This window comes from Pimephales promelas, chromosome 19 (genome assembly GCF_988280905.1).
Source record: "Pimephales promelas chromosome 19, fPimPro1.hap1.1, whole genome shotgun sequence".
Classification (NCBI taxonomy): Eukaryota; Metazoa; Chordata; class Actinopteri; order Cypriniformes; family Leuciscidae; genus Pimephales; species Pimephales promelas.
Genome location: NC_142787.1, coordinates 24,039,435 through 24,061,714, shown reverse-complemented (window position 1 = coordinate 24,061,714; position 22,280 = coordinate 24,039,435). Strand labels below are relative to the sequence as shown.

At 36.0% G+C, this 22,280-nt stretch overlaps 1 protein-coding gene across 2 annotated transcripts; it reads left to right on the top strand.

The window, feature by feature from the left end:
* The first annotated feature begins 1,179 nt into the window (after positions 1-1,179).
* Positions 1,180-19,090, top strand: usp28 (ubiquitin specific peptidase 28). 2 transcript variants are annotated; one of them, XM_039693701.2, is made up of 26 exons: positions 1,180-1,340; positions 2,483-2,557; positions 2,808-2,931; positions 3,044-3,131; positions 4,654-4,816; positions 5,830-5,916; positions 6,787-6,924; positions 7,116-7,186; positions 7,692-7,768; positions 7,846-7,994; positions 8,098-8,225; positions 9,138-9,233; positions 9,358-9,516; positions 9,616-9,830; positions 11,412-11,482; positions 11,593-11,821; positions 12,639-12,941; positions 13,026-13,168; positions 15,283-15,510; positions 15,615-15,710; positions 16,664-16,842; positions 16,954-17,032; positions 17,468-17,547; positions 17,634-17,757; positions 18,154-18,349; positions 18,434-19,090. In XM_039693701.2, exons 1-26 carry the CDS (start codon positions 1,293-1,295, stop codon positions 18,604-18,606), a joined length of 3,519 nt encoding a protein of 1,172 aa, XP_039549635.2. In that variant the 5' UTR covers positions 1,180-1,292; the 3' UTR covers positions 18,607-19,090. The 2 variants fall into 2 exon arrangements, with proteins under 2 accessions (XP_039549635.2, XP_039549634.2); XM_039693700.2 differs by having other exon boundaries at positions 1,181-1,340; positions 15,280-15,510.
* Positions 19,091-22,280: the final 3,190 nt, after the last annotated feature.

Genomic DNA, 22,280 nt, shown 5'->3' with positions numbered 1-22,280 from the left:
ATGTATACTTAATACAATAAAAAAAAGAAGCAGCACTGAACTTACCTGACAGTACCAACGATAACAAGAGGACAGGATTCATCCTGGCAATTCAATTCCAGGAACTTCAGAAGAAGTAAAATGCAAACTTATTCAAATCACTTTCCACAATCCTTTGTCCCAGCTTTTAAAATGTTACCCAATTACAAAGTGCTTTTTATTCCAGCAGAATGCCATGGAGCATCAGAATGGTCGTTGTACACTTGACTGCAACAAATGCACAGCAGCAACTTGCTCACCACTCAAGCAAATTGATTTTCCATTATGATGGTAAGAAGATCTGGGTTTAGTGAATTGGATGTGTTCTCTGGCTGCTCAGTTTGTGGACCCTATATATACCATAGAGAATAATGGGACATGCTACATACATAATCACAATTATGCAATCAACTGTTATAAGTAAAATCGTCCAAAAACACAATTTATTTCTTATGGATTGTAATGACATTCTTTGTCAAGTCTTTTGACAGTTATCAAATTGTTTTCATTAGGTGTTCAAAAAGTCATCCTGTCATTCTGTCAAACGCTAAACCACAAATACACATTTTCTTGCTTTTTATTATTAGTTTGGCCCTAAATGTTGTTTTATTTTTTTCCCCAAAGTAGGCTATAGGAACAACACTAGACTGCGTGTGGAAAATTTGTGTGTGGAAAACAAATTACTTTGATATTGTAAGACATTTTTGGGTACCAATTGTGTAAACATACGTAACGTTAGGCAAAGATATGATGTCGGTTTAAGAAATATTCTTTTGGGGGGCCGACAACAACCAGGCTTTATACTAGTAATATAGATTTATTATTGTTTTGTAACTAAAGTAACAATATTTTCCGCAAAAAAATACTAGTTCATGGGCAACAGTGTCATAAATTAAACAATATTACTGAAAGTGTAAATGAAATCGATATAGGCCTAACTTAGTAGGCTAAAACTGTTAGCCTACATACATTGTGGGCATCCATTCATTTATTTACGTTGTATTTACGTTTACACCACATTACCTCTGTCTGGACGAGACTTTCATGATTAATGTGTTTGTTCATGGGATAGATAAACGTTCACGGATTCGTTTCTGTGTACCAAGCGCGCGCACGACGATTCCCAGCACGCGCTTGAGTCAGTGAGTGTTTGTCCCGCACGGCGCTTGTGTGTGTGTGTGTGTGTGGGCATATGGAGTAGGTCACTCTCTGGAGTCAGGGCGAAGCAAACTGGAGAAATATATATATATATATTTATATAACAAGTCATTGCCATGAAAGTTGAACAGGATTTTGAACATGGGGAAACGTCTGAAAACTCGGTGAGTGTGTTGTATTTTAAAGAACATGTAGGCTAGTCAAATAGGAATAGCCGAATTGTGACAATACTTACTGAAATCTAGACACAGCAGTGACTGTCACTGTAATATTTTCTCATTTAAACTGTTTTTTTAGTGGTAGACTGACTTATTAAAGTAATTTTATTTTAACTAATAAAGTATGTTTATTCAAATACAATTGGGATTTCTATCCTAATTTGGAACCAATACAGAAGTATCCTAATAGGAATTTTCTTATTGTTTAATAAGAATTAAACAATAAGAACATTTTCTTATTTTACGTTTACCACTTGTGTTCTTATATGAATTTCATTTGATCCCATTAGGATTGTTTTCAAATTATGATAGAAACTTCAATAGTAATCTTGTCCAGATTGGAAAGGGTTTAATTTGAAATGTTTTAAATTAGTTTCTTTCCCTTAAATTGAGTATTTAAGCTTTAATGTTATCCTCTGAATGAAGAGGAATTATTGTATGTTTTTTTTTCTTGTGTCACTCATGATAAACACAGGCGCTATCTGTGCCGAAGGCCCAAAATAGAGCTCTGAGTGCCGCTCACAGGCCTCCAGCTCACCATATATGTCTCCTGCTCCCTGCCTAGGGTGACTGGCTGCCTCCCTCCACAACCATGCTAACATTCCCACCTGCTGTCAGAGTTTCTTTATATAGTTCTGTAGCTCCTGCATCTATTGGGCCAAAGACTTTTAAAAACGTTTGGCACATGCTAAAGCCTATTTTCAGGGATACTCTTAAAAAAAAATCTGATATGGATTTAATGTACAATCAATGTAGACATTTTTCATGCAGGAGACTTTCATAAATGTTGATCAGGCCAGCTATAGACTCCTCCAACCCACGCTCATTTGACACCTGAGTCAGAGATGCGGTTATGCCGGGTGTTAAATCCAAGTGCAAATTACATCTCATATCATATTCGTGTTTTTAACTTATCAGTTCACACCTGCTCTTTTTTTTCTGGAACGGATCCTGTTATTGAGTTGTTAATTGCTCAAGTGAGTCCTGTTATCACGAACAGAAGTATTCTCAATATGCCCGTGGCAAAGCATTTTCATTTTTTGATCCACAGAATTAAAAAAAACAGCATGTTTGCTTGTCTTTTTCAGAGCCAAATGCTACTTAACCAGCTCAGAGAGATTACTGGCATTCAGGATCTGCAGGTTCTCCAGAGCGCCCTGAACGTATGTTTAGCACAGAAGCACTTATCTGTGTGTTTATAACACAAGCAGCAGATGTAATATTATTGACAGGGATATTAATAGAAAATAAGCTAGACAAATGTTTATAAATATGTAAATCATACCATGTGCAAGAGTTTCCCTTACTTTCATCTGTGAGGGTTGGGTAACCTAGATGTGGTACTAAAATAAAGCATGTAGGTCTGATGAACTTGAATCGAACCGACTAATTGCAAGAAAACTCTTTATCTAGGCAAGTCAGGGTGACATCACCCATGCCATTGGGCTTCTGACCAGCCAGCCCACAGAGGAGGAGCACATGCCCGAAGAACCCACTAAAGCCAACAATGAGAGGAACACCTCCAATGCACAGAGTGGTGGGCTGAAAATTACTTTCATGTCATCACATTTTCCAAAGATGAATTGATGAATATACAGTAGCAGTCACAATGCCAAAATATTTATGAATGTATTTGGAATTGTTCTCAGGTTCTGCTAAAGACGATCTGCAGACCGCCATTGAGCTCAGTCTCCAGGAGTCACAGCAGGCTGAAGCAGAGCGCAGAGAGCTGCACAGGTTCATTCCTGATAGGGTAGACTGGGGCAATTGTAACATTTTTACACTTTTCTTCATAAACTCATAGACTTCTACAAATGTACCAGTCATCTCCTTTTGATATAAGAAAAATGTGCACTATCTTTTAAACTATGGGGTCTGTAAGATTTATTTTTCAAGAGATATTAATACCTTTATTAATCCAGGACACATTAAATTGTTCAAAAGTGACATTAATAACATTTATAATGTTACAAAAGATTTATATTTCAAATATATGCTGTTCTTTTGAACTATATATTCATCAAAGAATCCTAAAAAATAGTATATTACTAAGGGTTATGTGACACTGCTGAAAAATTCAGCTTTGCCATCACAAGATTTTTAAAATATATTCAAATTTAAAATAATTCTAATGAATTTCACAATATTAATGGTGTTAGTATGTTTTTGATCAAATTACTGCAGCCTTGGTGAACTTAAAAAGAGACTTTTTTTTCAAAAACATTTTTTAAAAATGTTAGCGACCCCAAACTTTTGAAACGTAGTGTAAATGTCACGCACTTGTGCCAGAAGTTATAATCAACTTATAATTAAAAGGACTAGATCATATTATAATATTGAGTCAAATACTAGAAAATAGTTGATTTTAACAGTGGTTGGGGAAAATTGTAATTGTTGATTAACATGCTGAATCTCAAACAAGAGCACTTCTTAAAGTTCTATCATTGCTTTAATACATTTTCATAGTAATAAATGATTTTCACTATTATATATTATTTTTATTTCTATTATATATTATTTCTCTTTCTGCTATACAGTATTATTACACTATTTCCACTATATTATATATTTTTAACGGTAACAAATTAAAAAAAATATAAAGTAAATTACCATTTTTAAATCTCTACAAATATCTATTGATCAGCTGACAAAGTCTAAAACATTTCATCAGCTCGACATTTTGATGAAGTAATGTTAATGATGTGCTTTAAAGTATTTCAGCTTTTCTATCTGTTCAGTCTTAAATTTGATTTTAATGCCATTCTACAAATGAAGTGGTGGTGATGGCACAGTGGACAAGACACATGCCTTTGGTGTGAGAGACACGGGTTCGAATCCACTGTGAGACACCAATGTGTCCCTGAACAAGACACTTAACCCCTAGTTGCTCCAGAGGCGTGCGACCTCTGACATATATAGCAATTGTAAGTCTCTTTGGATAAAAGTGTCAGCTAAATGAATAAATGTAAATAGAGTTAGTGCTACCACCAAAATCATTTGTTAACTTTTATCCAACTACCTGAAGAATGTTTAAACTCAAAGGCATCAAAACATACAAAGACAAAGTTTAAACATCCTTAGCTTAAACTCCTTTTTCCCTGGCAGAGGGAGAGAAAGAGAGAATGAACCAATTTAGAGCTTTACAATTTCCCCCTTCTCCCTTACTACAGTGATTTTTGTGAATTTAAGAATCATGGGCACAGCAATAACTATCAGACTCTGGTCTTGACTGTCTCACCCACTCCTATTTCTACTCTAGGGCTCTTGAGGCTAGTGCAGAAGAGAATGCGGCCCGCATGAAAAGGAAGAGGTGTGAGGCATCTGGAGAGAGCTGCAGCCCCGCTGACTGGATCCGACAGGAGGACTGTCCTGTGGGCATCCGTAATGTAGGAAATACCTGCTGGTTCAGTGCTGTCATTCAGGTGTGTGAGGTTTTTAACCACCAATTTTGCTATGAGTCGATAGAATAGAAACAAAATTCCAGCAAAATTAGATTGTTGTGCTAGTTTGCATATACTGTTATCTAATATAATGTATGTCAGCTAACTTTCACATGGCATATATGTTGAGTTGTAAAAGGTAATTGTGAGTTCTATACTTCATTTTAACAGACAAATTTGAAAACAAAAGCACTGCTGTAAGTGTCTGACCTGTTACTATATGATCGGATCATATCATGCGAATTACATTAGTGGTGTTGCTAATGACTGGAGAATAGAGAAGATCAGGTGGAATGTCTTTTTTTTTTTTTTTGTTCCTGACTGTAGAAGTGTCTCGGAGCTGTAATTTTATTATGTCCATTACCAGACTGAATTTAGCTTCTCGGATGTCTCTGTTGAAATATAAGCCTTTACTGATATTGATAGATGTCTGAGCTAATTAAATAGAGCATTGTTTTGATGATAAAGAGAGGCATGAACTCATGGAGTGAGTTTATGGCCTTTAGATAAGTAACAAACACTCTTGTGTTAATATGTAATGTAATGCAGGTTAATGATGTCATTTTAAAACAGTCCCAGCATGGATATGAATATCTCTAGTACAAATACATTATCATTCAAAAGTTTAGGGGCGGTAAGATTGCATTAAAATGATCAAAACAATTGTGACAGTAAAGACTTTTACATTGTTACAAAAGGTTTTTTTATCATTAAAGAATAAAAAAATGTATCATCGTTTCCACAAAAATATTAAACAGCACAGCCGTTGTCAACATTGATATTAATAAGAAATGTTACTTTTTATGAGGAACAAATCCACCCTGACCTCACAAGACAAGACTTTATTACACAGGACAACAAAATCAGCAACAACTGTAACTGTAAATTGTGTTGTAAAATGACAAATGGTCAAATAATGGAACTGTTCATGGCCTAGTGCATGCTGGGAAGAGAGCTAATGTCACCCCAATAAAATAAAATTCTCTTGTTTTTAGTCTCTATTCCATCTGCCGGTCTTCCGTAGACTGGTGCTCAACTACTGCCTGTCTGAACGTGTGCTGGAGAAATGCAAGAGTCATTCAGTGAGTAATCTGCCAGATTCTAGTCTTTGTGAAGAATGTTGGGTAACACTTCATTTCATTTGTCCACTTTAGACATTCTATTAACTGTAAGTAACTTTGCAACTACATGTCAAATTATTACTATACTACTAACTATTATACTTTATACTTTAGTATACTAGTACTAGTAAACTACTTGAACCCTAAAGGTCGTTGCACACACACATTTTCGCATGTTAAAAATAAATACGACCTCACGTTATGTCAATCACGCTTGCACACTGCCTCCGAAACTTTACTCCGTCATAAAAAAATCGGTCCACTAACAGTCTAGAAACTCAAAATAGTGTTATCTGAACCACATTAATTATCTAAGTGGATAAAGATAAAAAAATTGGGATAACGAATCATTAAATATTTTTTTTACAGTGTGCACTATATATGATCAAGTTATGCCTTATATTTTATCAATATGTTATTACATGCTATAACTCAACTAAATAAGCCATTTTAAAACATTGTTATGTTATATAGGATTCAATTCATTTTTTTGTTTTAAGTCAGTTTACAGATGTTCTGTCGCTTTGGTACATTTCTAAGAACAGAATTGAAAATGCACATGGTATGAAGTTGCAAATGCTGATTGTACTTAACTTTTTTTTTTTTTACAGTCTACTAAAACTTTAATGAGAGTTAGTTGAAATGTAGTTGCAAAGTTACTTATAGTCAGTAAAGGGTGGACTATTAAAGTGTAACCGAGTGTTGTATTGAATGTTGTGGATATATTACATGTTAAATTAAAATGTAATGTAAGTTATTGTTCTCTTTTTGTCTGCCTTGACACCAGTATTCAAATATTGCTCAGCATCAATAGCAGATCTTTTGTTGCAGGAGAAAAGAAACATTGCCTTCATGCAGGAGTTGCGTTGCCTGTTTGCTCTGATGGTGGGCTCAAACCGTAGGTTTGTAGACCCCTCTGCAGCAGTCGAGCTTCTCAGGGATGCGTTCAGAACCAGTGAGGCACAACAGGTACATCATTTGAACGATTTGATTCACAGCTGTTATGTTAGAGGCTAATTTTAAAATGAAACGGTTGCAAATGATGCACTAATAAAAGGTGTCTTGAAATGTTTAACATCCACAACAGTTTATGATGAGCTTCTTCTAAATAGAGAGTGCTGTATTCTTGGAAGTGTTTATTTTAAGTTTGCTTATTGTAGGATGTCAGTGAATTCACACACAAGTTGCTTGACTGGCTCGAAGACGCGTTCCAGCTGGCTGCTAACGGAACGTAAGTTCATAAATCATAAATAATAATAGCGTATGTACAGCAAATCATATGATATGCATTCAATATTCTGTAGTGCTGCATCCCTTTCCACGGCGTCCGTAATCCATTCCAGTTTCATAATGTTTTTTTTTTTTTGTAGGGGTCAAAAAACACATTAAAGTAAATTGTTTTAAAATGAACATCTCATTAAGAAATGTGAATGATATTTTTGATGGGTGGAAAATTAAAATGTATTTAAATAATAGTGAGACCAAGAAAAAGCTTTTAATGGTTTATTTAAAATCATTTTATTGCCATTTTATATGCATCATGTGTTTTCAACATGAAGAAAATGTGTGTTACCCTGAGGCAACTTCTTGCTGTGGAGGGTTAATTATTAAATGGTAATGAGTGTAGCATTTGTTGAAGAGTGATGAATAATTACCCTATAGCATATTTGGTTGCTAATGTACTTGCCAGGAATTTTTTTATCCCCACAATAAAGCATGGCAGCTTTTATTTTCAGTAACCCAGAAGATAAACAAAACAACCCAATGGTCCAGCTGTTTTATGGTACATTTGTGGCTGAAAGACTTCATGAAGGTAAGATAATGACATTTCTCCTTTAGTTATTCTGTGTTTATCACTCTCATTGATTATAGTTGTGTAATTGTGTGCAGGAAAGATTGTGTCCAACATTGAGCAATTTGGACAATACCCTCTGCAAGTGAACGGCTTCAACAATTTAGACGAATGTTTGGAGGGCGCCATGGTTGAAGGAGAGATAGAGTCCCTTCATTCAGATCAGACGATCTCCTCTGGCCAGGAGGTCAGTTTTTCGCAAATATATGGACTCCAGTTATTTATTAAAATATTTTTTGGAAGTATTCACATGCTTCTTTTATGAATTCAAGTATGCCTTTTTTTTCCAGAGGTGGTTCTCCAAGCTGCCACCTGTGTTGACCTTTGAGCTGTCCAGATTTGAGTTCAATCAGTCATTAGGGCGACCAGAAAAAATACACAAAAAACTGGAGTTTCCCCAAGTGATCTATATGGACAGGTTAGGATCTATCTATCTATCTATCTATCTATCTATCTATCTATCTATCTATCTATCTATCTATCTATCTATCTATCTATCTATCTATCTATCTATCTATCTATCTATCTATCTATCTATCTATCTATCTATCTATCTATCTCTATCTATCTATCTATCTATCTATCTATCTATCTATCTATCTATCCAGTCTATCTGTCTTTCTGTCTGTCTCTCAATCTACCTTCCCATCCAATCCTATCCATCTATCTACCCATCAATCCATCCATCTAGTCAGTCTTTCTTTCTGTCTGTCTGTCTGTCTGTCTGTCTGTCTGTCTGTCTACCTACCCATCCCATCCCATCCCATCCCATCCATCCATCCATTTATCCATCCATCCATCTAGTCTGTCTTTCTGTCTGTCTGTCTATCTACCTATCCATCCAATCCCATCCCATCCCATCCATCTTTCTACCCATTAATCCATCCATCTAGTCAGTCTTTCTGTCTGTCTACCTACCTACCTTCCCATCCCATCCCATCCATCCATCCATCCATCTAGTCTGTCTTTCTGTCTGTCTATCTACCTACCCATCCCATCAATCTATCTACCCATCAATCCATCAATCCATCCATCTAGTCAGTCTTTCTGTCTGTCTACCTACCTACCTTCCCATTCCATTCATCCATTCATCCATCCATCTATCCATCTCTGTCTTTCTGTCTGTCTATCTACCTACCCATCCAATCCCATCCCATCAATCTTATCTCCCCATCCATCCATCCATCCATCTAGTCTGTCTTTCTGTCTGTCTATCTACCTACCCATCCCATCCAATTCCATCCCATCAATCTATCTCCCCATCCATCCATCCATTCATCCATCTAATCAAATCAATGGTAAATGGCATATTACTATTTTTTGTGTGCAGATACCTTCATAAAAATGTTGATCAGACTCATGGTAGAAGAGGAGAGGTCAAGAGGCTCAAGTACCAGTTAACAGTTCTGCAGCAGAAACTTGAGGGGTATGTTCAAATAGGCCAAATAGAGGTCAAATCATGGTCAACATTGCGAGTAATCTTTTAATATTGTTCTTTGGGGTTTATTTTTCAATTTTGAAGATGAAAACTTTGCCTTTCTTTTTCAAAGTTATAAAAACTATGGCTCAGGGCCAACCAAATACCCCCTGGCAGACATGTTGCAGTATGTGCTGGAGTTTGCCACCACGAAACCCACAAATGTGTCTCCAACGTCGCCAGTACCTGCAAACCCTCCCGTACACACAGAACCCAGCTCAGGTGACAGCAGGCAAGGCTCGCTTTCCTGTGTTCTTATTCATCCGTTGTGTGAGAAATCATGCCCTCTTCTGTGTTTGTCCTCCTCTAAATGTTTAATTTCTTGCTGTAGTCAGACAGAACCAGATGATGCTGGCTCATCAGATGGTTCGGGCTGCCCACAGACAGCCACACAGAGAACTCCCATACACAAGCCTTTTACTCAGTGCAGACACCCCATGGAGATGCCGCTGCAACCAGCCCCCCACAGCGTGACCGAGGAGGAGCTGTACTTCGTCAAGGGCTGCTTACAGCGCTGGAGAGCAGAAGTGGAGAACACCATAAACGGTAGATCCTTCACTTAGTGAATGTTGAATCAATGTTTTTTTTTTAAAGCCTATAGTGAGCTGCCTTATTTTACAGTTTTCATTTCTCGAATCAACATTTGTAAAACAGTAAGTGCATTTCTCAAAACAATTTCTACAAATAGCAAAACAGCAAAAGCCAGTCTCTTGCTCAAAATCATTAGTTCATCTCTCATGTCATTGCCATCAGAATGACAAGTCCTTGAGTCATTGTGTATGGAGAAGACAGTCAAATTGCTTAGTCATGTTGTCAATATAACAGTGCACTCTGGAGGGATGTTCTGATGTAAAGTATGGCTAAAGTTTTGATGACAATTATTGTAAATTGTAGGTTACATCTTAGTGTATGTGGGAGTTTGATTGCAAGAGTCTGGACAATATTCAGATTTATGCTTTTACTGTTTGTACTGTAATTTGTTGACAGACCATGTCATAACGATACAGAAAGGAAAAGATAGCACTGCATAGCACAAAGAAAAAAAAACAGAAAAAACAAGAGTAGAAAAATATGAACAGGATAGATTCAGAAAAAATGTCTGATGGAAATATATAGAAATATGTTTGATTTGATTGTTTAACCATTTTGCATGTAAAGGCTTATGCTAATGCTAAACTAATGCCTAAATGTAGTGGGGGGTGAGACTATTCAACAGAGACCCATTATAATGCATTTTGATCACCATAACATTACATAAGCAATTGATAATGTAGGAAACAGCAGATAATTGTACATAATTCTGCATAGATGTACCAAAGAATGTAACATTTGCAACTTGTTCAAAGCAATGGGAAAGTGCTTTTTTAATGTGCAAAAGTGACACAATGATGTGAAGTTTGAACAATTTGGAGAATTTCAATTTAGATCTGAGAAATGTACCAAAGCGACTGAGAAAAGCTGTAAGATGTCATAAGGGCCCTTTAGTTGCGATGCGAAGTTTCGTTTCACATCAGATTTGAATTTCTCATTGATTTAAGCCAATTGCATGTGTTTTGGCACAAGTCGTCCTGTTCATAAATGGTGTCATCTACATTTTTAGATGACAACATGGCAGATGTCAGGATTACACACATACTTAAAATAACAGAGTGTACTATTTTGAACAGTTGAGTTCTTCATCGAATACAAACTTTTATTCATTTTATTAAATTCGAATACAGCTTTTTTTAAAAATCTGAAAATTAATTTAGTACTGAATTGATATAAATGCTTTTAAATAATTAAAAACTGACTATTTTACCTAAAATTGACAACTATGTGCTTTATAGATTTATCCTTTTATTATATCGTGTCGCCAGTATTGAAATCAATGAACTCTTGCATGCACTTTGCATGCACTTTGCGTGCTGAGCGCTATTTGTTTGACATGGTTCTTGTTGCCAGTTTCCACAGAAGAAAACTGCCTTGCAGTGAGGCAACTTGGACCTGAGCTGTAATGTGCATTTGAATATTTTTGTTCTGAAGGCCATCGTTATTCACAAGCAGTTATCCTAATGCGTTTGTGACAGTATCAGGATCCTGGCCTCAGGCGCAGTGTATTGATCTGTGTTCTCTCCCTGTGTGCAGAGCTGAAAGCCAGCATTGACAAGGTCAGCCAGGCCCTGGAGGGCATGTACTCAGATAACAGTCTGTGTCAGGTAAAGTCTATATCCTGAACACTCGTTGGTACTTTAATATTGACGGAGCCCTTTTCAAGAAATTTGCATGACACCTCAATGAACCCTGACTTCATATTTGATTCTTCCAGGTGCCCTACAGACTACACGCTGTGCTCGTCCATGAGGGACAGGCCTCCGCTGGCCATTATTGGGCGTACATCTATGACCATGCTCACAAACGCTGGCTGAAGTACAACGACATAATGGTGACAGAGTCGACCTGGGAAGAGCTTGTTCGAGACTCGTACGGTGGCATGACCAATGCAAGCGCCTACTGCCTCATGTACATCAATGACAAGCTACCATACCTCATAGCAGGTACTTTCCCTAAATGTGCCTCTCAGATTACGCTTCTGCGCTCAGATTTTGCTGAAGCAAATCACTCACTTGATTTAAGGCATTGGCCTTAGCTCCGATTTCTTTCATAAATGAATGTTGATAGCTTTGTTGGCACACTTTGGGCATTAGGGAGTGTGTGCCAAGCTGTGAACATCAAAAACACTTCCTAATGGTTTTTATTTTGATTGATTTTCCTGATGTTTTCTGTGATAAATTGCTATGAATATTCATCTGATGTGGGGGTGAATATTTAAGGGCAGATTTACTGCTTGCAGGAATAACTAAATACACGCAATGAAAATTTTCACCGAAAAGGCGTGGACAAGGGTTATTTTTGCGGCTGACCTTATTGAATAGGCATTTGTAGGAGTTTCCCTTTCAGATGTAAAATTTATGGGAGGAGAGTATTTAAATGAATCATGCAAGTGATTTACTAAGGTTTGCACTTGTCAATTTATTGGTATCTGTCTTAAACCAGATGCTATTTTGCACTGCTCTTGGTAGATTGCGTTGGTCATTATGGAAATGATCCGGCCATTTTTATATATATATATATATATATATATATATAAAGAAAAAACATTTAAAGTGGGAATAAAATGGATGTTGCAGTTGTATTTTCTTTACTATTGTGATGTATATCTGAGTGACATGACTCAAACAAGAAAAAATGAATTTTTGATTCTCAATTTTGATTTCATAATGACTGATTATAGACTGCATAATTCGTAAAATTCCTTATAAGGAAATTTTTGCCACAATAATGAAAATTTTTTTTCTTTCTAATGAATGACAGAAGACACAGATGTTGAGACAGGGCAGGTTCTGAAAGGAATGGACCCCCTGCCGGCTATCCTGAAGCGCTATGTTCGGGAGGATAACCGCTGGTTCCAGCAGGAGCTGAGAGAATGGGAAGAACAGTTCTGCCAAGCCCAACGTGAAGAAGCACAAGTTCAAACACACACTTCCACCAACACAGAGGAACATGTCCCAGAAGAGCCACAAAACCTAGTGCAGGAACCTGCCCAACAACAAACAAATGAAGTGTCTGAAGAACCACCTCCAGATTCAACACCAACACCTGCCAAGGAAAGTGAAGGTCAGATCCTTTTTTCTTCAAAAGGTCAGATGTTTTCCATGTGTCTGTTGCAGATGTAATTTCAATGTCTTTTTCCCTTTCCAGAGCCAATGGCCAATGCCAATTCAGCAGCTCTCAGCTCCATGTCCTCAGAGCCCAGTGAGAATGTGGGAGAGGGAAGTGAAGAGGATGTCACCAGCATCCAGACACATGGCCAGCCAGATGATCAGAAGCCAGATCAGAGTCAAGTAAGGACGCTGAAGCGTTATTTGAGATGTGCAAAAAGTAGGTCACATATACAGCACTGGAGGTTTTATGTACAGTGCATACGGGTCCTCTTCCTCTACACATAATCTGCCATAGAATTGTAAAAACACTCAAATGATACATTTAACAAAATAATAAACATTTAAAATAAACAATTATTTACCATAAATTAAATTGCAAATTATACTTTTAGTTTTTACTTAAAAAAACATGTATTTTGCATGCATGTGAAATATACTTACAGCCATTTGCAGGTTACTTTATATTCTTTATATTCTTGTATTATCTCTCTCTCTCTCTCTTAAAGAGTTTTTACAGGTATGGTTATTTTAGTATATTTGTCAGGAATTTCAGTATAGGAAAGGGTTTTATACAATTTATTTTTTTAGTCAGAATAAGATTATATTATATATATATGTATATATATTGACAAATATGTGCATCACTATGTTATATTTTTTGATATACGGTTATATGGTGCGATTGTATTGGATGGGAGAGAAACTTGTAGATTTACATTGGTGGTTAAATCATTACAAACTTGTTTGCTTGTACTTGCCTAATGTTTCATGTTTTGTCTGTTGTGTCGCGAAGCTCTGGTATTTTGTAAGAGGATACGTTTTGGAAAGGGATGTGGGGATAAGGTTCATCGGACAGCTGAGAGCCGTCCAACATTCCTCAGTGTTTCTGGTTAAAGTCCCATGCTGGGTGCTGGGGACAGTGTGTCAGAGAAGAGCTTTAAATAGAGCCTGAACTCTGTGCTTCCAGCATGCACCATCAAGATCAACTGGATTCCTACCTTTCCACAGTCATTAAATGATCCTGATGCTTCTTTCAACAGGCAATTGTTTAAGCGCTATGTGTTCTTGGAGTGTAGTCTTTAGAGAGAGTAATCTTAGATATTATTGACACAGTATATGGGGTTAGAAAGTCGATTCTGTTTTTACAACTTATTCCTCTGCTGTTTCTCTCTTTGACTCGTTGATTTTATAGGTGCTCCTGATTTACAACTGTGCTGATTTGTTTTCCTTGTCATAAATGGCAGTGATAGGACCTCTAGTGGTCAGTGTCTCATATTGCAGTCAATGGTATTTATTATCAAAATAAGGTGATTTACTTGAAGGGATTTTTCTACAACATACATTACATGTAGTCATACCACAAACATGAATATTTGAATATGTTTTGTTTTCCATAAATTTTGAATGTTTAAAACAAAACATACTCTGCAGCTTAATGACTTCAATGGTTATCAGATGAATTGCCTGTTTTAAACATCAATGTTATTTTAGTATCATTAATTTACTATTATAGTTTTTGTTAATATTTTCGGTTTTCATGTTTAGTTTTGTGTTTTTGTCATTTTTATCAGTTTTATTTTTCTTTAACGACTGGAGGGGGATTTTTTTCTTTATGGTTTTAGTTTTATAATTCAAGTACATAAACCCACATCTGGTTGTGCGTACAAAACTCTAGATGGCGCAAGCTGGTGGTATTTAGAGCGTTAACTACTTGGCACAAGCTGATTTGTTTATGTCACATTTGCAGCCAATGAGCTTGCTTGCTCAACTTTAAATGTCTAGTTACCATAGCAGTTTGCAGTGGCTTTCAGAGCTCGTCTAAAACAGCAGCAGTACTATGTCTTGCATACTCACAGCTGTGTATCGTTGTATGTATTGGCAGCAGCAAGTTCCTGTAACGTTACTTGCTCTGCAGCAGCAATAATCTACAACAACAGGAATAATCAACAGCAGCATAGCAGATCTGTTCCACCAAGACCAAATACATTTACATTGTCATATCCATTACCATGATTACCATGCTCAAAAATCTCCAGAGAGTTGTCATGATAGAAATAAAATACATTTCCTTGTCCAGCTCATCGTCATCTCCGCTAGACTCTTTAAAGATGACTGTCGGAGATTAGCATTTCCGCTGTTTTTAAAACCAATTAGAAATTCTTGAGGGAGACCCTGGTGAATTACACTTCCTGGTTTGCCTACAAATTGATGTTATGAGTGAACATCTCTAGACTATGAGTGAATAAGATCATTGACAGTCATTCAACAGCTTCTTTCTCTGTGTTTTTCAGCAGCCTGTGGTGGATTCAGCCTCTAAAGAGAGGTCAGAGGTTGAGGTGGAGGAGCAGGTCGTCAGTGATGAGGCAGAACCAGACAGCCAGACAGAGCCAGAGGCCTCGTCCACAGAGGAGAACCCAGCTACGGCCACGCGCGGGCAGCCTGAGAATGAAGTTTCTGAGGTGGAGATACCCAATGTAGGCAGGATTCTGGTGCGCTCTGATGCAGATGGCTACAATGAAGAGGTAAAATATCACCACATTTTTCTGGTTCCATGAACTCTAAAATAAGGCTGCTTATAAATTAATATTAACATTATATTTTTTTTTGTTCATCTGTAATGGAATAGATGATGCTAACACCAGCCATGCAGGGTGTCATTTTTGCCATTGCCAAAGCAAGACAAGTTTTTGACAAAGATGGACCTGAAGCAGGACTCATCAAGGTATACAAATTAAAATGTCTCAATGCAACTGTGACTGATCAAACCAAATCGCACTACATATATATATATATATATATATATATATATATACATATATATGAAGAGTTCAGATGCAAAAGCCTCTAAGTGCCATTTGAAATTTTCTTCTAGAATGATCATTTTTATCAACCTTGTATATTTAAGTTCAGTGATTTCACTTAAATGGCAATGATAATTACCTATTAATTGTTATTTAAGTGAAATTACTGATTAGTTCATTAATCATTAAAGAAGATAATTTCAAATGGCATTTAGAGGCTTTTGCATCTGAACTCTTTATATATATATATATATATATATATATGAAGACTTCAGATGCAAAAGTCCATCTAAATTTATTTTTTTTACCCAAGTACCGGCATTTCTGAAAGGGCTGAGGCTGGGATTTAGTGAGTTTGAAGTCTTCAAAAGTATTTGATGAACATATATCATTATTTCATTTTTTAAAGAAGTCGCTTTTAGAGGCTTTTGCCTCGGAGGTCTTCATATATATAAATATATATATATATATACTGTAAAAAATGATTGTGATTTTAACTGTAAAGTCTAAAAATGCTACAGTGCAAAACTTAATAATTAATTGGGCTTAATTACTTATTAAGAAGTTATTAAGACTTGGTCTTAACTTAAAACTTAAGACTTGATTGGTTAACAGAAAGTTTCTTGTGGAAGAATGCTTGTGATGACCTTTGATTTATCATGTGACATTAATACTTCAAGGCTGGTAAATTAACATTATCAGATGATGTAAGTTAAGTCTGTAAAACCAATAACGTTGATACCGTATTTTTGACGGAAAAGTTCTGGTAACCACAGCTGCCATTTTTTTTTTTCATAAAAACAACAGGATTTTTTTTTTATAGTGTATATATGGAAATCAACTAATGTATTGCTCTCATTGATCTCTCCATCAGGCGTTCCATGAGGAATATTCCAGATTGTATGAGCTGTCCCAGGAAGAGACCACACCCCAGCAAGACCATCGACTCCAGCATGTGCTAGTTTACTTTTTCCAAAACCAGGCCCCTAACCGTGTCATTGAGAGGACATTGCTGGAGCAGTTTGCGGACCGCAACCTGAGTTTTGATGATCGGTAGCTACACATTTTCTTTCAAATCAATGACTTAATGCAGTATATCTTTTTATTGAAATAAGTTAATATTGACTAATTGGACTAATCTAAACTGGTACTTTCCACTTGTAGGGCCATCGGTATCATGAGAGAGGCAAGATCTAAACTTCGTCTCATTAAACCAGAAGATATGGACATGGATGAGTACTTGGTAAGACTAATAAGGCTCACTTCTCTTTTTACATCTTTAATTTAAAATGTTTACTGCTGTTTAAATTTTTTTTAGTAAGGATGCATTAAATTGATCAAACATTGCAGTAAAGACATTTATTATGTTACAAGATTTAATGCTGTTTTAATTAACTAAACTCAAAGAATATATTACGAATTTCACAAAAGCATTCAGCAGCACAACATTACTACCTTGATAATAATAAGAAATATTTCTTGATTTCTGAAGAATCATGTGAGTAATGATGCTAAAAATTCAGCTTTGCCATCACATGAATAAAATACATTTTAAAATAATTTATTAAAATATCAATAACAATATTTCCATTTTTACTGTATTTTTGATCAAATAAAGCAGCCTTGGTGAGACTTCTTATAAAAACTAAAAACTGTATTTTCTTCCCTCTCCTCCCAGCAATGGCAGGATGACTACAGCATGTTCAAGACAGTGTTTGCCTACCTGTTGACAGGTCTCGAGCAGTATCAGAATGGAAAGTATGTAGGCTCATTGACACCAGAAATGGCCTGTGCGTTGTATTGAAGAGTCTATAAGTCTACAGAATTGATCTTTTCCATTGCAGGACAAGAGAAGCTCTGAATTATCTCGCACATGCACACCAGGACAACTCAGCCCTGCTTAGGAAAGGAGAGAAGAAAGGAGTGGATCAGTCGCTTATAGCACTTTACAGGAGAAAGTGTCTGAAAGTATGTCCACTTTAATAATCCAAAACATACACTACCATTCAAAAGTAGGTTAAGGTTTTTGTAACGTTTTTGAAAAGTCTCTCATAATCTCCACATTGGCTCCACATTGTATTTTAGTGGAAACCGTGATACATTTTTATCAGGATTCTTTGATCTTATGCTTTTATTCTCACTTTTGATCAATTTAACACACCTTTGCTTGCTGGATAAAAGTATTCAATACTGATCCCAAATGGTAGTGTACTATAAAGACATTTCATATACGTATAGAAGCAAATTTATATCTGTCTTTATAACTAATTTCAAGTATTTAAGCACTTCTTTAGGCTCATGAGAAACTTTTGACTGGGACTGTATATTTTAATGAATCTTGTGTGAACCTGTTTCACCCTGCAGGAGCTGAATGAGAACGCAGCCACACTCTTTAAAAGTCAAGATGAAAATAACGTGGCGGAGGCAGTGACCATCATGAACGAGTGTGTCATCCCTTGCATGCACCTCATGGTCAGGGACAGTGTCAGCCAAGAGGATTTGGATGTCATAGAGCTGATCAGAAATTGCTGGTGCTCCTACCTGGGGCAGGACATGGATGGTGGGCTAACCCAGATTTTGTATATAGACCATTTTTAATAACATTCTTAGCTCATGTTGTTGTTCATATTTGTCTGTTATTCAGATTCTCTTCAGGATAAGCTCGGTGAATTCCTGCCTAGAGTCCTGGACTGTTCTGCAGAAATGGTGGTGCTGAAGGAGCCCCCCAAAGTGAGGAACTCCCCCCATGATCTGTGCAGCCGTCTGTCTGCCGTCATGGAGTCCATTCACAGCACCTCAGTCGTCATCGTGAAGTGAAGTGGGACATGACATTATGTGAGGCAAGGTTGAATGAAAAAATAGCACGGTACAGTCACAAAGTGATCTAACCTCTCTCTTAGACTGAGCTGGGTTTCATTTTTGCTGCACAATGACGCTTTCTGTTTCGCACGGCACACATATTCACTGCGTTCTGAATTCCTTGAAGGGAGATTGATTGGCTGCTCTCGGTCTTTGTAGACGTTTGATCTCAGGAAAGATCAAATAGGTGACATTTTGTAAAGCTAGGTTTGATGAGAGGGTAGTGAAGTTAGTGTACGTTTTTGCCCTGTTCTTCTTTTCACGTGAACTGTAGACATATAGCGTGAAAATAGGATTTTATAGAGATCTGCTGAAGCCACTTTATTTCAGTCTATGCTTAACATCCTCTTATGTATTCTTTCTTTGTACAGTAAAGTTGTCTGATTTTCCACTCCTTCGTCCTACCCTTCTGCTACGTTTCAATAAAATTTTTGATTTCTCACTTTGTTGCCCTGTCCTGAGTTTTTTACTTTCTAGCTGTTGTTTTTCCACCTTCTGCTTTTTTTTATTTCTATTTCTTCTAAATTTCTTCTAATTTCTTCTTACAACATATTTAAGAGGTGCCATTAATACTACTGCAGCTTCATTGAGAATATTATTATTATATTATTGTAGGAAAACAAAGGCATGTGTTATGTATACGTAACGTAAAGGCTCTGTTACGTATATTGTTAATATACTGTAGATTGTATAAATACTGTAGACTGTATATATTTTGTACTGTATATATAGAGTGTATATATATGTAGACTGTAGAATCTACAGTTAATATACTGTAGATTGTTAATATACTGTAGACTATATATATATATATAGACTTTGCATTTACTTAAAATGTGTTTTAAGATTGAATTGTACATTTTTATCAGCTGTGGTGTTTATTAAATATTCTCAAAAGAAGCGTACAAAACTAAGCAAGCAATAATCTTTCTCTCCATTTATTAGAATTGTTCATCTACATTGAGGTTTTGGTGTTGTTTTTCATTAATTCTTTAATTGATTTCCTTGAGCAGTGTTTACTTATGTCTATACAAGACATGAAAATGGTGAGTGATTTGAACAAAATTACTGAGACATTTTTTCTATGGCAAAAAGTTAAATTACTATTATATTCATATTATCAACATCTCTCTCTTCTTTCTTTTCTTTCTTTTTTTTTTTTTTTTTTGTAAAATCAGATTTGTTACTTGACCTGTTTTTCCATCCAAAAATTGAACATACTGTGCTAGTAAACAGAGAAAGAGTGACAAAATAAGAGTAAATGAGGACAATTGTTTTTGTACATTGCATGCAATCTTCAATCTTTTGAAATACATCACCACAACATTTCCTCTTGTCTTATCCCTGGATTAATTTAGTGAATCAGACTTAATCTCCTGAGTTTAATTAGACTTTGAACATGGCCGTGATTGTGTTGATACAATAAAACGCTGCTCAGCACAGTGAACACATGGAAAGAGTATAGGCTAAGTAAGATAAGAAGCATTGGATCCAACTGGTTAAGCCTATATATCAAAAGCATTCCATTATACAATCTTATCAGGAATAGACTCGTCTATTACCCTATACAAAACATTAAGAACAGAAAATGAAAATGCTTTTTAAATGAATGGAACAGCACTATAAAATAAAATAATTAAATGATTTATAATACTAATTTTGGTATTAACTAACTGTTAATGTTTGCATAATAGTGAATGAATATAGAACTAAAACTGGTTGATTGCATTTTAAAGCAAAAAGCCCTAAGAAGCCGTGGTTTACAGTGAATTTAGAACATATTAGGGATGTTGAAATTCCCATTACTGTTCTAAATTCAATGTAGACCACGGCTCTACAGGGCTTATTTCTTTTATCAAATTATTAGATAAATAGTCATTTTAATATTTATTTTAATCACATAGATGCAGTGGTGTAATTTACAACAGCTTCACACACTGTTCAAACAATCAGAATCAAGGACCGGTCCGGAACTGTTTGTTTTATAATGGCTATTTTACTCCTTGGATAAGAATTCAGTTTTCAAAATCTTTGTTTGGGTGTGATACTTCTGTGAGTCTCAGGTGAACATTTGAAAACATCTTCTGTCCTCAGGAAGAAGGTACATGCTGTCTCTGATGGTCTACACCTCCATCTGTAATAGAATGACTGAAACCTCTCAAAATCTCCTTGCATCCACCAGTGTTTCTAACAGCGACACACCTAGCCTACTTCTCCTTGATCCATCAAATTCTCACAAACCTAAAGAAGGTAATTTAAGGGCAGGGCTATTCAATTGGCGGCCCATCAATCATCTCCATACGCCCCAAGGGCACCCCATCCAGCGTTGCGACATCCAGTGAGAAGCGTTTCAATCGGACACTCCCCTATGTTACAAACCACTCAATGATTTTAACTCGTTTTAAATCGGATGAAACAGCCTTAAAATTCCCCAAACTACTGATGAGGTAAATAGCAGAAACATGAACAAAATTATTAGACAACAAATCCTCTAATGACCACGCTTACAAACATTTACCATGAATGTAATAATTTACCGGGGTTTGGGCAGAAATGTGGAATATTTATATTGAATATGTTATTGTGAAGACATGACCAGAGGAAAGGCAGGAGACACTGCTTGTAGTCAGTGAAATCTTTATTGACTTCCAAATAAAGAATAGACTATCAAATAAATAAACAACATAACCAAAACTCACTCAAGGTGACCCTCTTCTCCAGAACTTTCACAGACAAACATAGGCTACATTCCTTTATACTGAAAGGGTCAACCATTTTACAGTAATAGGGAAATTAAAGAATGTTCACACACAAAATTCATAATTACACTTAAAATGAAAATAATATTCAAAATGCATCAACCTTAATTATACAAGGAAAATAATACAAATAATAAACCAATACATTTCTACATACAATGAACATAAACACAATAAAACATGAAACAATAACCCCCCTGCTCCCATTGAGAAATGGACTATGCCTACACTACCCAGAATTCTTTGGGATGGTATAAAATGAGGAACAGGAAGGCCGCCCGTCCTCTTAACACCCACTTCCGGAAACCATGCTGCAGACATGAACCCAGAAGGTTAGTTTTGCAAATGAGGATAAAACTAATGATTTATGTAAATATCAAAATAAAAGAAATAAAGAAATAAATCTTTTGGTGTTTTTTATCAGTCTAATGTGCAGACTAGAAAAAGTCACCATATAATGAGAAACAAACAAATATAAAGCAAATACACTGCCATCAGGGGGGTAACTTAGGACTTTGTTGTAGTCATATTGCATTAGATTAATTAGGGGGTGAATAAATTAATATATAATTCATTGTGTGTATAGTTTTTACCTGTTTAGGCATTTTTTGTTTTTTTAGGCATTTTTTATGGTTAAGTCTCACTGTCAGGATATTTTAATTTAAGCCTATAATAATTATGAAGAAAAAAAATTCTTACCAATAGCCATGATATTGTATATTTGTAGCTGTAAATAAGTTATTTATTATGGTCTGCATACTGTTGGGTACCACATTGCAAGTAAATGCAATACTTTTTTTTGGTTTACTTTAGCTTACTTATTGATACTGTATGTTTAAATAAATAAGCTAAACCCACCAGCCCACCTCAACT